The sequence below is a fragment of the Pantherophis guttatus genome, chromosome 2, assembly GCF_059756535.1.
Source record: "Pantherophis guttatus breed Tessera chromosome 2, ASM5975653v1, whole genome shotgun sequence".
In the NCBI taxonomy this organism is placed as follows: Eukaryota; Metazoa; Chordata; class Lepidosauria; order Squamata; family Colubridae; genus Pantherophis; species Pantherophis guttatus.
In genome coordinates, this window is record NC_142064.1 from 70009960 (window position 1) to 70026093 (window position 16134).

Consider the following 16134-nt stretch of genomic DNA (forward strand, 5'->3'; position numbering starts at 1 on the left):
GGGCGGCATACAAGTTTAAATAAGTAAGTAAGTAAGTAAGTAAGTAAGTAAGTAAGTAAGTAAGTAAGTAAGTATATTTGCCTTCCTTTTCTCTCCTGATTGCTCACTCTTTTTCAGTGGGTGTTCCAATCCTATTACAGATGACCAAATCTGCAGCAATTTCAGGTTAATGAGTTTTGTTTTTAGAAACAAAAATGTACACTAATAATAAAATAAAAACATGCTGCCTATATGCCTGCTAAATATTTTGGTAAAAAACAAAAGTCACTCAATATCAAACTGATAACATATCACTCTTTCTTCATATGATATGCTTTATTAGAATAACATGTTTGTGTATTTCAAGAAGGTAATATCTTTCAGCTGAAGGACAGTACTGCCCTATTCCTTGGAATTTCATGGGAAGAATGATTGTGAGATCACAATATAATATCACCTGTACAGTCAGAATTAAAACTGCTAGAAAGTCTGGCTTCAAAAGAGGTTCTTCTCCATCTATTTTTAACAATATCAATGTTTCTTTTTTGCTTAGACAAAGCTTATACTAAACTTAAAACTCTGTGAGGTCCAAACATTTTACTATATGACTTCACATTAATTTTGTCATATTGGTATGAACTATATTACCATATTCAGTTTTAAATTAAATTTTGCTCAGGCGTCTAGTATTTGGTAAAAAAAAATTTGTGATGCTATTTAAAACCACTTTATCTTTTTTAAAAAACTCACAAACTAAAACAAACAACAAAACCAAACCCCCACCCCCCATCCCCCACCCCGGCCAAGTTATTTTTATAGCCTTAAATGAACTTAGTATTTGTGGTAGAATCAATCCAACCATAATCCAACCGTAACAGAAAAATAAATCTTGGGAAGCATGTTGGAAATCTAATGCTGCTCAAAAAAAAAAAAAAATGTACCCAGCAACTATAAATTATACTCAATTATACTGAAAATGTTGGTAACCATCCATGTTTCCTGGAATGAGTTACATAGTACATAATGTGCAGCATAATTGGATAATATATGAGATACTGATGATACCAAATAATACATTATTTACTAACTACACATGAATAGCGGTATTGTGATACTCAATACACTAGAACAACCCTTCCCAGCCTGGCACCCTTCGGATATGGTGGTACTACAATTCATAGGAAATGTATTCCTAACATATGTGGAGACTAAACATATTTTATTTATTTAAACCATTTATATGCCCATTTAATATTGAACTCTGGGTGGGCTCCCAATCAACAATTAAAACAACTAAAAAACAGCACAATACATAAATCTATGAAAGTCACTCCATAAAGTGACTTTTATAGATTTTCATAAAAAATAGAGAATAGTGCTTAAGTTAATTAAACATCATCCATTAGCAATGGAAGTACTGAATAGATTGGCGAAGCTATCAATATCCTTCAAGTAATGCACAATACACTATATTGTAAACTCAGGTATCCAAAGTCAGGTGTTGTATCAATATTTTAAATGTCTTTAAATCAGTGCAATATCAGAGATAAAGCTAAAGAGCTTTTCTATCTTATAGAGTCTGCTGAGATACGTATCAGAAAACACATGTCAATCTAGATTTTTACCTCAGCATCTTCTGGAGATTGTGCAACTAAAGAATACGTAAACGAAAAAGGAATGAAACCTGGAAAGCCCTGAGTGAGAATGTATATATTTTTGGATGTGCATTGCGCATTACTTGAAAGTACTAATAGCTTCGCCAATCTATTTATTACTTATACTGCTGATGGCTACATAATTAACTTTAACAAAATTCTACATTTTTAGGGGCTTTATTAAGGGGCACATAGATTTAATAGATTAATGTATTATGCTGTTTTTACTGATGTTCTTTAGGATTGGAGTTCTTACTTTTGTATCACCTATTAATTATATGAAGGCTAAGATGGCTAGAATTGTGCTAGTAGGTCGGGGTGTCAAACTCAAGGTCTGTGGGCCGCATCCAGCCCATGGAGCAGCCCAGAGACACCGCAAGACGGCTTGCGGTGTCTCTGCCAGTGAAAACTGAGCTTGGAAGGGCCACGCGTGGACCTCTTGGGCTCCGTTTTTGCTAGCAGAGCACTGCAGGAGGCCATCACATCCGAAAACTTGTATCCTCCTCCTAACCTCTCCTGGTGATCTCCAGGGCCGGATTTAGATGAAAAGAGGCCCTAGGCTATTCCACTTATGAGGCCCTTTCACCTATAGTGAAAGTGTAATTTTAATTTTGCTAACAATTTGAATGTAGGCCCCTCTTGATCTTGAGGCCCTAGGCTGAAGCCTAGTTAGCCTATAGGAAAATCCGGCCCTGGTGATCTCCCATCCTATCACTGAGGATGCTTTGGTTACAAAGCTGGGTCTTCTTGTGTGGACAAGGACCCACACACTTTGCCCTCCCGCACACATGAGCAACCTGGCCAAGGAGAGTGAGAACAGTAGCAGCCGACTCGAGGAGGTAAGTGCTGCTAGGCACCCCCTTTGGGAAACAGGTCTGGTCTGGACTGTGGGGTCCCGGAGCCCTGGGAGTTTGAGGACCAGGCTGGGCACTTGCCCTCCACTCCCTAGGCTCTGGACAGCCTGCACGGTCATCTGGGGATCCTCTGCGTGGCCTGAGAGGGATAGTGTGGCTCCTCTGGAGGACAAGTGTTTGGCGCTCTCCTTGGTCTCACCTTCTTCTGCTGGAGATAATGGATACCTCCAGCCCTGCCCGGGCCACCATAGGTGTTCCTGATACAAGTGACATCAAGCTGGCTATGCCCCACCACCCCACGGTCAAACACAACCCTGATGCAGCCCTCAATGAAATTGAGTTTGACAACCCTGTAGTAGGTTATAAACTAGTAGATCATGTTGGTAATTAATACTTAAGAACTGGGAGTTATATTTATGACCCATGTTTTTCCCATTTAAATATAAAACAGGCAACTGTTTTATGTTTAAAAGGTTTAAAAAGCTTTATGGAGAACAATCATGCAGTTAAATACTGCAGTGCAGTTACATTTACAATCTAAAAATATTTTTTTAAGAAACTGAACTTATGAAACTGATAATTGGGATAAGTAGCAGTACGTAATTGCTTTGTTCTGAACTCCCCTGGCAAATAGTAAGTTAGAAGTTTCTATACACCTGTATACAAATGACATGTCAAGTCAAATAAAAGATGCCTATGCTATTTTGTCGGCAATAGGTGGCAGCATTGTGTTTTGAAAGACAACATTGAAACTTGTTTACCGTTTCTTTGAAGATTTAGAAGGTTCTAGTTTTGGCAATAGCATTGATTCACTTAACAAAATAGTTGCAATACTGATTTTAATCTTGAGAAATAACTGATGAAGAGATTGTTGATAACATAATTGAATTATTCTATACTCTGCATGACCTTATCCCACAAAGAACAAGCTTGAAAAACTGTTCAGAGTCAGTAATCACTAGGAATAAGCCCTGTTCTAAAGCTGCTCATTCTTACTTAGTTTATCAATACCTCCAGTAGTGACACATATCTCATCCGATGACGACAGAACTTGATAAAATGGCCCTGAGATTCTATGTTTGGCCATACATATCTAATGGCATTGAATCTTTGACTTGTTTTGTTCAGCTTTTTTACTTCATGTTCTTTCTCCCTTCCTGTATGCCTTGAATTTATTATGGGTTATTTTGTATTCATGCACAAAGATAGTCAAAATAAAAAGATACTAAATCATCTTAGAATAATGTTTTACTTTTAAATGAAAGCAGGGATTTCTAACAGAATCTTGGCTGCTCAGATCAAGCTTTTCACTCAGAGTAACTAGGGTGCCTGTGTATATGAATGCTAACACTTGGACAAAAGAGCAAAAACAAAGACTTCTTATTGGTGATTTCCACTTTTTGTTGCTTTGCTACAGACAAACTTTGACTCAAGAAGAGGCTGCTGTGTTTAGTCTCAAAAGTAAGAGACTCACACAGAGTTTGCTTCTCAAGATGAAATAATGAGGTATCAACATAGGTCTTTCAGTGCATATAGGCATAAAAATATTTTCTCTCTCTCTCTCCCCCCATATACATACAACAAAAAAGAAATGTGCTTATTTATACACACACAAACACATAAAATAAGAGAGGCCCAGAATTTCAGCAGCTGATAGAATGGATTTGCAGCTAAGTAATAAACTATTTATTCTGAGTATGGTAGTTACAATCAGCCAAAACTAGAACATTAAAGAAAACTTCCTGAGCAGAGGGCTGCATTATGCTACCTTTTTACAGTTCCCCTGCGGGAAGCTGTTATGGTTAATAAAAATTAAAAATGGATTCAAATATCCTGACATCTGCCATGTTGAATATAGAGGCAGTGCCGACACAGGCAGTTGCCGGAAGGTACTCTGACATTACAGTATTCCTAACAGTTTCCTTTTCCCTAGAATCTATATTGTTTTTTTCCCCAAAAAGTATGTGTGTGTGTGTGTGTGTGTGTGTGTGTGTGTATATATATATATATATATATATATATATATATATATATATATATATATATATATATATATATATTAATATAATCATTAGGGGCAAGAAACACTTACTCTTGAATACACTACTAAAACAGAATTATTTATAGTAGTATTCCCAAACATGATGTGTTTTAATGAATATGCAAATGGCAATGAAACACTCTGGGAAATTAACAGAATAATCTGTAATAATAACCAACCTGCTAGTTCCATCACAGCCACAAAAGAGATGAAGAGAAAACGTCAGAGACACTTCCCAGGTGGCTCATGGCCACTTTCATTACTGAGGTCCTTGAAACACAAAGACTGTGCATTCTGCATAGGGAATCAGAAGTGCTTAGGAGACAAGAACTGGGTGATAAACTGAGAGTTCCCACTTGTGGAAAATGGATTCACTCATGGGTCTGCAAAACTCTAATGCTTTACTTGAAAACCATTTCCTGAACTAAAAGTAAATCTATTATCAAACAAAGGTGTAATCATCATGTATGGAGGTCATCAAAATTTAAGCATCCTGCAATATCAATATTGTAAAAATACAGAGAGATACTTTACAAATACTTTACATTTTCTACGTTATGGAAAGGCATACTTAGGAATGAAATATTTACACTATACTATGAGCAGATTACAACACACAATGATTAAAAGTCAAGTTGAAATATAAATGCTTTAAAAATGTGATTAAAACACTAGTAACATTGCTTACTAAATATACATCCAGGACAGAAGCATTATCAGTCTCAGTTTCCACCGTGCTCTGTTCTGATGTCAAGCAGATGGCACTGTCTTCTAAAGTGAATGTTGAACTTGAAGGCAACCCTTTACTGGATAGGAAAAGAATATACAATAAGCATTCATAAAATGAAGAACCGTTTTGGCCATTCCTGGCCTATTAAACAGCTTTCTTCACATTTGTCAAGGTCTGGTTTAATGCTGGGTTGCCATGCAACTCTACCAAAATATTACTTAATCAAAGACCAAGCCCTTTGGCATCCAGAAACTTGCCAGGCCTCAATGCTACAATACACTAGCTGTTCTCAAGCATTTTCTTTAGAAACACAATCTCCTGAATTGTGATTTTACTATATACTCTTAGCATGCATTATATTAAAATACTTAACAGGAACAATAGAAAAATTCCTTTGGATAATAAAAAAAATCTCCACTTAATTATATATCCTCATTATATTCCAATGCTACAAAAACAACTTCCCAACATTACATTAGGGAAAAACCGGTCATGTATAAATTGTTGTTGGCAGTGTCATAAATAAACTTAATGTATTTATACACTATGATTTCCAGAAGTCAGCAGCCTAAAGGCATTTCTGCATTCTTTGTCTGTTTATACACACAACATCCACACACAACCTAAGAGCTGTTAATTTATTATGGTTATTTAGAAACAGGAAAAGCAAAACCTGATACACCCATAGAATGAGCCAGGCTCCAGAGTGAGTGATACGTTGTGGCTTTTCCTGTTTTATTCATCTCATGCTATAAATATATTATTACAGCTGTGACTAAATAATCTGTAACATTAAAGAGTTTATTCATGTGTTTTTGCATAGATTTTAGAACGATTTGTAATTCAAAGAAGGAAAAATAAACAGTAACATTTCCATAAAAACCTGTATAGTAGTTACCCTTCTATCAAAATAGGAAGGGAAGTACTCCCATAACATAATATATACACATTTATGAATGAGCACGAAGGCAGTTCAGGCAGTTCTATCTCCACAAGAATAGTTTGGCTTCACAAATAAATTATTGTGGCTTGAGCAAGATTCTTATTCATGTACACATCACTAGAGCAGGCCAAAGCTTCATCGTGCTTTAAGAAAGTTAGGGTTCATAGGCTCAAGTCCATTGATCTAAAGCATGCCTAAAGTTTTCCCAGGGCTAAAAGCGAACAACTGTGGCACAAGTGGGCTTTAGAAACCATTATTTCCAGACAAGCTTTGCTAGAAATATTGCTTTCCTTCTACCACCCATGTTTCTGATTTGCCCTTGTTTGCTGAAGCTTTGCCTTCTTCAGCTGCTCTCTGCTGGATATTTTTATAAATGTTGGCCTGACTGTTACGTTTATTGTGAATTATTGGTTTTAGGTATTTCAGATTATTCATTAGCTTCTTAATACCCTACTCATACCTTTAAAAGGGTTGGGAGAATTTAATCAGTCCAACATTAATTATGGCACCATCATAAGAATTTTTTTTATCCCACTTTTTCCCAAAAGAAGCCACATCTCTCTTTTCTCCACATTTTTTCCCATACAACAATTGTTTGAAATAGGTTAACCTAAGAGCTAGAGACTCATCCAAAGTTACTTAGGATCACTCAATAAAAACCTCAACCTGGGCGTTCAAAGTTCCAATTCATTCTTTAAAAATACATAGTGCTGGACCTTCTTTTTAAAATTTTATTTAACAATTATTATAATTTGCCCCAATCCCCAAAGGCTATGAATGAATACTAAAACAAGCAAAAAAGAAGAAAAAAATCATCTTGGCAATAAAACCCAAACCAAAGTTTATGACAGATATCAATCAAAAGAGGCGTAGTCGAAATCCACTGAAGTAAATCCCCAATGGGGGCTGCACACGTATTTCTTATCTATATCCCCTTATCACAAGAGGGGGAATACTCTCAATAGACATTCTCTAGATGATTAAACTGGATGGCCAGATTTGATGCCATTGCTGGTTATATCCTAGGACCATGATGGCGAACCTATGGCATGTGTGCCAGAGGTGGCACACAGAGCCTTCTCTGTGGGCACATGCGCCATCGCTAGCTTTTCTAGCGCGCCAGTCAGCTGGTCTTTGCGGGTGCCGGAGCGCCTGAAAACGGCCTGAAAACGCCCCAAAAACAGGCATATGTGCATCGGCCAGCTGGTCTTCGAGTTTCCGGTGCTCAGGAGCGCACGAAGACCAGCTGGCCAGCACACACACATGCACACGCGTTCCGGTTTGGGCACTCAGTACCAAAAAGGTTCACCATCACTGTCCTAGGATCTATATTCTGCTATGTGTAGCTTTAAAGGTACTGAACAATCTAAATAGAAATTTCTATTTCAAGAATCCTAAAGTCATTTGTAAATTTCCTCCTAAAAAGCTCCATTAAGAAGCTCAATATGTTATAAATAAATTAAATAGCCATCTCATAGTTAAGGGAGAAGTGAAACTATTTTTAAAATTGCCCTACCGATTGTATGTATCTTTCTCAAACTCGGGTGCTCTACCATAGGCTTGGGAGTTTGAGGGTTCAACATCTTCGCTGTTCCTAGCACTTTTCTCTTCTGGGCCAAGAGCTCTGATGTTCTCCTTGGGATTTGTTGAAGCCATTCTCCCAGCTTAGGAGTCACAGCCCTACAACCACTGAGAACACTTTGGCCTTTACTTTCTACATCTTCTCTAGTTTGTCCTTTCAGACCCTGGTATTTCTCCAATTTCTCATACTGGTTATTTCTGATGTTGCTGTCATTTGGCACTGTCACATCTATCACCATCACTGTCTTTTAGTCCTTGTCTAGTACCACCATGTCCTCTTGAGTGCCAGTACCTGCCTGTCCATCTGGATTTTGGAAGACCCATAGGATCTTAGCACTGCTATTTTCCATGATCTGTCTATTCCAAGCACAGATTGATCAAAATTAATTCTTACAGTCAAGTGTATTTAGTTCATCACGTACACATAGTCAAAGATATACCATAAATGACAGATAGATATTCTTAATTTGAATTTCAATTATTATTGGATTCTTATTTTAAACAGAATGCTTAGTAAATCTTGAAATACATCTCCGAGAGAAATTGGTTATACTCCTTTGTAGGAGGAGGGAAGTGCAGTGGCTCAGTAATTAAAATGCTGGGCTTGTTGGAAAGCCAGAACCCCAGACTTGAGACCTAAGCACCATGTAATGGTGGCGTTACTTGCCCCAATCTCTGCTAACATAGCAGTTCAAAAGCATGCAAATGTGAGTAAATAAATATCAGTAGGCACCACTTTGGTGGGAAGGTAATAGTGCTCCGTGATGTCATGCTGGCCACATGACCACAGAAATAACTTCAGACAGCGTTGGCTCAATGACCTTGAAATGGAGATGACTACTGCCCCCTATAGTCGGCAACAACTAATACAGTAAAACCTGCAGGGACTTCTTTATCTTTTTTTTTAACCTTTGTAGGAGGATTAGATAAGATCATGATGAAAACCATGTGAGACATGTTATATAACCATGCTATATAACAATTGTGGCAAACCTTTGCACTGCTTAGCCATTTCCCTTTTAGCGTTGAACCTACAAAGGGCCACACGGTTTATGGATTGCAACTATCATATAGTCAGACCATGTATAATTGGCAGACTGGATTTTATTATAGATTTTAGTTGTTATTTATTATTTTATACTAGAATTTGTAATTGTATATATACTGAGTGCTTTTATTTGTTCTGGTCTCTGGTCTAAGACTGTAATAATAAAGTTGTTGTTGTTGTTAACCATGTGAGGCGAGAAACACTAATTTGAATTTAAGAGCCAGTATGATGGGGGGGGGGGGTTTGAGAACAGGTGAGATCAAAATTGATGAATGGTTTTATAAGGAGTGCCAAATTAGATAAAAAACCAATAGATAATATCTAAGCTTCATTATCTACCTATAGCAGACATGTTCACAGAGTTCAATTTCAGAATTTAAATTTGCATGGTAAATTGGTGTGAATTCCATCACATCGTCTAAATATATATTCCATCGCATAATGCAAATAAATCTTGCACATCATGGCAAGACATAAATTACTAGTATTTCTTACAACATTTAATACTATCAAATCCATCCAATTCAGTTCAGTCTAACTAACAAAATACCCATTTATATTTCCAGGACATGGCTGAGACAAGATATTAACTCTACACTAATGTCAACTGGCTCTTCCAAGATTATTATTTTTATTTCAGACAAATATTAACTCTTCTTCCTGGCAATAGTTTGCTAACAATTCTTTTCCCGGAAAACTTTGAAAATTAATGTTCTGCTGAAATGAAGGAAGATAAACTCTGAGGGGAAATATTTTTCACAATGCTGAAAATACTTCACTTTTCAAATGACATTTTGGCCCTCCTTTTAAAACCATTCATCTATCTTGATCTTACTTGGTCTCAAGGGCACCATCATACTGGCACCTAGCTTAAAATTAGTGTTAACTTTCTTGCCTCACGTGGCTTTGATCATCCCCATGTGTACTCCACAAAGAAACCAGACGCTATAACAGTGAAAGAGCAAAGAAGAATAAACCATAAAACAGTAGAAAGATGGATGAAGAATACTGCCCTGAAAATAACTCTATGTTTCCTTGCAGAAAATAATTACTTGCTTTCCAATAAACTTAACACAGTTTTGTGGTATAGATGGTGCACTTCAGGCAAAGCCATTTTAGGTTGTATAGTTGGTAAAATGTATCTATTCTCCTTAGACCAGGGGTCTAAAACTCAAAACCAGCGAGCCAGATCCAGCCCACGAGGTGCTTAGATCTGGACCGCGGGGCTGCCTTGGAAACAGCAAGCACTGCTGGCCTGCAGTGTCTCTGCCAGCGAAAATGGAGCTCGGGAGGGCTGCACACAGCCCTCCAGAGCTCCGTTTTCAGCTGCAACGGCCTCCTGCAACCCTCTGCCAGCAAAAATGGAATGTACATGGCCCTCCCGAGTTCTGCTTTCACTGGCAGAGTGCTCGGGCGACCATAGGCACCCCCTGACATGAGCTGGCCATGCCCCCTGCCCTGAGGTCAAAGACAACCCTGATGTGGCCCTCAGTGAAATTGAGTTTGACACCCCTGCGTTAGAGTATATACGAGACCGCCTTCTGCCGCCGACAGCCTCCCATTGGCCAATACGCTCCCACAGAGAGGGGCTCCTCAGGGTGCCGTCGGCCAAACAATGCCGACTGGCGGTGCCCAGGGGGAGAGCCTTCTCTGTGGGGGCACCAGCCCTCTGGAACGAGTTGCCCCTAGATGTGCGTATGATCCCCGACCTGCGCACCTTTCGCCACGCCCTGAAGACCCTTTTGTTTCAACAAACCGGGCTGGCCTAATGTGAATATTTATTTATTTATTTATTTATTTATTCAATTTATATACCGCCCTTCTCCTAGTGGACTCAGGGCGGTGCACAGCCAAAACTAAAATACATAACAATAAAAAATTTAAAATTAATTAAAAGAATTATATACTTTGGCCCGAATTAAAACAGTACGAATTAAAACCCATTAACAAATTAAAACTAAACAATTAATAACCATTAAAAACTAAACAAGGGGGGCGGGGTTCACGCCAGCCCTGCTTGCTGGAAAAGAAGAGTTTTCAGGGCTCGGCGAAAGACCCGAAGATCCGATATATGAATCCGATATAATATGAATTTTAATGGGTGTATGTTAGTTTTTAATTTGTGGGCCAAATTTTTATAAATTTGATTTTAATGGTTTTTTAAATTCTGTAAATTTTATGTGTTTTAATATGGCTGTACACCGCCCTGAGTCCTTCGGGAGAAGGGCGGTATAGAAGTCTAATAAAAGTTAAAGTTAAAGTTGTGTACCCACCATGACTCTTCTGCAAAAGTTAAATTCTGCTAAATTCAGGTACAATCTATAGCCACAATCATATTTAGAAATCATGAAAAAATATATTTTGTTGCAATTATGGACTTTTAGAAACATCTCAAACACACAGTTGCATATTGCACATGGAAAATACAACATACTATTTTTTCTCCTTAAATTGATACCTAATAAAGATAAAAGCAAAAAACAATCCTGCAGTGGTTTTACTCTAATATGATGTAAATAAGGTGGTGGAAGATTAACTGTTGCTAACACTGGGTCTTTAATACCCAACCGGTAACCATTTTTTGTCCTAACACAAGAATATTGAATCTTTACTGAATAAAACCCTCCCTTATGTTAACATGATACATTATCAACTACAAAAAAGCCCCACAAAAGTCCTAGTAAGTTATTCATATATATATATAGATTTCAGCATGCAAGGAATATTGAGAAGTTGCTGTCCTAAGTAAAATTGCACTGTAACATCAATAAAAAGGCAGGCTACTCATACAAATACTGTCTGCAGAAGGAATTTCTACATAGAAGCAAATACTTCAATGTAAAACAGAATCCTGCATTATAAAATCATATGGAAAGTTCTACGTACAAACATATAACAAGGTTACTTATGTCATTGGAACATTCTATGGCTATGAATCTACATTTATGTTACAATTATTCTTCTGCAGAACACTACAGTTTTTACCAGAAGCAATGTGTGAAACTGATACTTCAATATATTCTTCTCTACATTGGAACAAAATGGGTTGCAGTTAGAGGTTCTTTTGTGTTACCAAAACTAGATTAGGGCAGAAGCATATCTGCATTACTGATATTTACTGGGGACAGTGGGTACTGCCTACTCCAAGCAACACTAGCCTGAACTACAGAGGTGAGACTACTGCATCTCACATTTTCAAGAAGAGGGGTCAGGGGTGCTGATCTGAGGAAGTAGTGCTTTTTTGTGGCAGCGTAAACATTTTGAATCAGCCTCCCAATAGATATCAAACTATACTGATTTTCAAAAATGGTTGAAATCTGAATTGTTTTAGAGAACTTTCTCCTGAGCTTATGTATGATGTCATCCTTAATTTTATTTTTATTCTTTTTGACAGTACCTTTGCTAATGTCATTAATTACATCCCATGGGTTTTAAGTGTAGTAACCCTGAACGTTTAAATTTTTTTCTACTTACATTCCATAGAAACCATCAAGAATCAGTTTGATTGCAATGGGGCAGAAATGTGTTAAATAATCCTCACAGAATGTGTCCAAAGGGTTGCTTTCTGGCCCACAGGATTTGTGCAATTGGGAGTAATTTCAAGTTATTTGATCTGTGTCATAACTAAACTCACTTAAAAACCCTAGCTTGTTTAATAATTTTGTGTATGTTTTGTATTCTATGGACAGATAAGGCACTGAACTATTCTGATTTGCAGAAATTGCTAATCAATTTCTAAAACTGTTTGAACATCTTTCTGATGGCTTAAATATTTGAAAAAACACCTTACAAGAGCCTTGATATAGTTGTTGCTTCTGTTAAGTACCTGCTTTTAGCTCATACCAGCTATTTTGATTAATGAAGATATCTACCGGTTCAGAAATTAATGCACAGTAATTCCATAGATGGAATACTTCCCATGTTCTATGTTTCTCATAATACTTTCAACCATTTTTCTACATTGCCATTTTGGCATTTCTTGTATCAAGAACTGATTCAGAAAAGTTAGCATAAGCATTCTCTTGATGCCCTGTTGACTTGAGAATCTTCAAAAAACTATCTAGAATGAGCAACTGATTGCAGTAATTATCCTTTTATTTGAAGTATCTGATCATTGTACTATACATTTTTAAAAATTTAATTGTAAAATTTAATTGTATTTTTAACATTTCTAAAATTTTCTATTTTAAAAATTATGGTTTTAATTGCAAATGATAAAATATTTATTTAATTGCAAGAATTCCTATTATTTATCAGTTAATAGTGGTATCAAACCTTTTTAAGTACTATCCTCCCACACTGTGAAAGTCAATGTGAAGCCAGAGAAAAATAAACGCACCAGCATTTATCTCAATTTAATTTAGTAAAAGAAACCCCAGTCATTACAAAATATTTCCATAGATAAAATACTAATCAAGTTATTTGACTTTATAATCCCCTTAGGAGTGTAGAGGGGGAGAGGAAAATATTTTTCCATCCCCATTTTGGCTAGAAAGACACACTTTGGATAGAACTGTACAAGTTTGAGCTTGTTTGCTTTTAGATCCAAGGCACCTTTGCTTTTTCTACTTTCTGAATCTTCATGAATGTCTATGTGACAACTGATGGTAGTATCAGAACACAGGACTGTTCAAGTTAGCCATAAAAGCTGGAAAATAAACTTGAGCCTTTAGAGATGTAGTGTGAAGGACAGTTCTTCCCCTAACAAATATCACCAAAGCTATTTGCCTTTGAGGGGCACAAGCAAATCCTCAATTTTCAGGATGTAGTTGCTTTCTACCCCTCTCTCCAGATTAAAATGGATTTGAAATTTTAAAAACTGCTTTTTTGCTTTGCTTTTGCAAGATCCAATTATGTCTGAGGCTTTGTGGTTTTATATTTGGATTTTGTTCAAATCGGATGCACATTCATAACTGCAAGTTTTGCATATTAAAGTGGAATTTTTGCACCTGGAAAGTTAGAATTGTATTAAAGAATTCCTAATGTAATACACAGGGTTAAGAAAGAGTATCACAGAGAAATGTTAAGAAGATTTGCTTCAGTAATTCCACAGAAAATACATACGCGGGATTTTATACCAAGTGTATTATAGAACTAAACTAATATAAAAATCTTACATAATTCCTAGAGAAGGTAATTAAAATCTAACACCAACCTTTGTTCTTTTGTAATAAAAAAATACTTTACAAATCTTTAAGCTTGGCAACAAAGTGCTGAAGTGGCATTATCACTTATTCATAGATTTATTCCTTCTCTAGGCAGGCATTTCTGTAAGAACCCACAAAATAGCAAGATTCCAGTGCAACAAGCTTAGAAATAAGCTCAACTGGTATTTGGTTAGAACTTTTCATTTTCTGGAATGCAAAATAATTATTCTTGTAATTACACAGATGTACAGAAGTTGTGATCTTGGCAATAATATGGAAATACTGTTTTTATTTCCCAATGTAGTCTGCAGACTGGGAATAGCCTATGGGCTTCCTATTCCAATAATAAACAAGGCCAATTATTTCATTTGTTCCAGATTAAATCAGCTTCCTTTGTTCCGTCACCTACTGTAATACTGGAAGGTTCCACTTAAAGTGAAATATTTACCCAGCCACCCAGCCCCACCCCCAATGTATGAACATCTCTTCTGGGCACCTTGTTTGGCTGTCATCTCAACCTGTTGTCAGCACTGAAATCCCACACAGTAGCTATTACAAGGACTCTGTCTCAACCTGCTCTTGCTACAGCAAGTACAATAATAATTCCAACCCAGGATTTCCTGCCTTCTCCTAATGAATTTACTTTCTAGTTTTTATAGTCAGAATAGCCATGGAGATACAAAAGAAATGTGTCAGCGTTCCGAGTAATGCACCCACCAAAAGCAGAACTGCAAAGCAGGCCGAGTTCCTCAAAGAACATGTTTACTGGATGCATCATATCGGCACAGCCGGTGAAAACCAACTTTAAAAGTTCCCACGGTTTTCACCTAATTAAAAGAGCAAAAGTTCCCACTTTCAGATGTCACCCATCACATTGTCCAATGAAAACAGCTAGCAGGCTGCTTGGTCATTCCTCTCCTCCTTCAACAGCCACCTGTTGAGATGACCTTGGTTCCCACAGGAAAACTTTTTGTTTCGACTGTTAGCTGATTTATCTACTTCCCCCCTCCCTTCCCCCTCTCAGGGTTCGTGGTAACTGAGGCAGCAAAAGATGGCTTCAGCCAGGTTCACTTCGGAGTTGACAAAAGGCTTTTCTCTTTATATAGGTATAAGGTAAAATTTGTCTTAGCCAACTTTAGGGGGCGGTGCTCATCTCCGTTTCTAAACCATTGACCCTGTCCAAAGATGTTTTTGTGGTCATCTGGCTAACTAGACATCACGTCGCAGAGCATGCAGCGAAATACAGAGCTCTGGTACCTTCTCACCAAAGTGGTACCTATTTATCTACTTGCATTTGCATTCTTTTGAACTGCTAGGTTGTCAGGAGCTGGGACAAGTAACGGGAATTCACCCCATCATGTGGCGCCGACAAGCCCAGCGTCTTAACCACTGAGCCATTGCACCTCTCTTTATATGCCACTTCTAATTTCTACATTTATTTAATTAAAAAATGCCAGTTTAACTAACAGAGACAATAGATGAAAATTATTATAATTATTCCATGTTGTTGCCTATTTGGCAGAATATCATCGTCATCATCATCACTACCACCACTTTTATACAAAAGAAAAGTAATTGTGATTGTGGAGACACCAAATTGTCCACTCTGAGAAAGGAAACAGAAGTTTGTATGATGTTTGCTGCCTTGAGTTGACCTCATTTTTTGGAAAAAATGGTGGCTAAAGAAAACAAGTTACAGTTATGAAGACTACACAGTTTTTATTCCCTACCAAGTCTCTTTGGAAGGGTTTAACTATATATATAGTTTATTTTATGTTGGTAATATATTATGTAGTAGAAGAGAGTTTCACTTTAAAGTCAACAATATAGTTTAATATATAACATTTATTTGGACCATTTTCCTTATGCAAAACTAACACTGCTGTTTCTTTTCAAAGGCAGCTTTCCAGAAATTCTTGCAGCATTTAGAAGAACAAGTTTAAATGTAAGCAGCTAAAGTTGTCACTGAAGTTAGCTCATCTCTCAATAGGGATACACAGCACCTTAAAAGGGTTCCAGTCACTGAAGTATGGAGTATAATATTCTTAATTATACATTAAGTATAATTATAATTATATCTTAATTCTTAATTGCCAAGCAGAATTTACATAAACAATTCTTTTTTAAAAATTTGTTTTCTATCCTGAAATTAACAG

General features: G+C 37.0%; 1 protein-coding gene across 10 annotated transcripts in view; it reads right to left on the reverse strand.

Moving 5' to 3' along the window:
* The window catches only part of PIP5K1B (phosphatidylinositol-4-phosphate 5-kinase type 1 beta), a 77576-nt gene that overhangs the window by 1080 nt on the left and 60362 nt on the right, over window positions 1–16134 (reverse strand). For all 10 annotated transcript variants that reach the window (XM_034410280.2, XM_087886170.1, XM_034410279.3 and 7 more), the window contains one exon: window positions 5218–5335. In XM_034410280.2, the coding sequence (XP_034266171.1) occupies window positions 5218–5335 (118 nt within the window). The remainder of the gene's footprint in view (window positions 1–5217; window positions 5336–16134) is intronic.